The sequence below is a fragment of the Odontomachus brunneus genome, unplaced genomic scaffold, assembly GCF_010583005.1.
Source record: "Odontomachus brunneus isolate Ranch 3 - 2012 unplaced genomic scaffold, Obru_v1 Obru_scaffold_946, whole genome shotgun sequence".
NCBI classification, from domain to species: Eukaryota; Metazoa; Arthropoda; class Insecta; order Hymenoptera; family Formicidae; genus Odontomachus; species Odontomachus brunneus.
Window position 1 is genome coordinate 1 of NW_022640396.1, and position 1,044 is coordinate 1,044.

Genomic DNA, 1,044 nt, shown 5'->3' on the forward strand with positions numbered 1-1,044 from the left:
TTGGGATTATTTATCAGTCAAAAGAGTTTTTGGCAAAGCAGGTAAATTAATTTTATTGTGTGTACATGTGTGTAACAAATTTGTATGTATAGAATTTGTTATTATTTTATTGTTATATTACTTTGATTCATTTAGACACTTATTCAAATGCTCTCGAAAAATTAGTTCATGCTGAAGAAACATCACATATAGATGATACTGGTATGTCATCCGATGAAAGGAGGCAACAAAGGAAAAAGATAAGACGAATGAAAGCAAAGAAAACTTGGTCATCTTCTTCTGAATATTCAGATAAAGATTTATATTTAGATAATGATAAAGAAAATCGTACAATTCAGCATAATAATGTTATAGTTAAGAAGGTGCCTGCTTATCCGAAATTAAAACATTTTGTATCAACTAGCCAAATGTTCAATCCGACTGACATATCTTTACAGAGGCCTCAAAATGTAATACAAAAATTAACTTCTGCTGATGTCATGAACATAACTGGTAAGCAATACATGATTTTAATTACATTATACGTGCAATTCATAATCAACATATAATATTTGAAATAATCACATTACAAATAATTTTTTTCTTCTTTAGATAAAAGTATCAATAGAACAATTGATATCCACGATAAGGGAGAACTTTTTATAGAGGAATGTACTGGGCACATCGAAAGACAAAATTTCTGCGGTATTTTATTTTATGGCTTTTAATGTATAACATTTTAATTAAAAATTATATATTAACTAATTTATTATTTTAAAATAAAAACACTAATGCACAACTTGCTACAAAGGACAGAGGACTTCTTACAGAAAAATACAGTACGAATATCGAGAAAAAGAATTTCTATGATATTTGATGTTTATATATGATTTTTAATATATAATATTTAAATTATAACATATATTTTGACTACTTTATTTATTTTTCAGATAAGAATACTAATAAAAATCTTGTGACAAACGATAAAGAACATCTTACGGAGAACTCTACTAGGAATATTGAGAGAGAAAATATTTTTGACAACGGTATTTTTAAATAAATATT

The 1,044-nt window shown here is 26.0% G+C and overlaps 1 protein-coding gene across 1 annotated transcript; it reads left to right on the top strand.

Annotated features, from left to right (window-relative positions):
- The first annotated feature begins 6 nt into the window (after nt 1–6).
- LOC116853782 lies at nt 7–1,039 on the top strand. Its single transcript, XM_032834975.1, has 5 exons — nt 7–41; nt 136–362; nt 438–492; nt 592–684; nt 930–1,039. The coding sequence occupies exons 2-5, from the start codon at nt 204–206 to the stop codon at nt 1,037–1,039; spliced, it is 417 nt and encodes a 138-aa protein (XP_032690866.1). The 5' UTR covers nt 7–41; nt 136–203.
- Nucleotides 1,040–1,044: the final 5 nt, after the last annotated feature.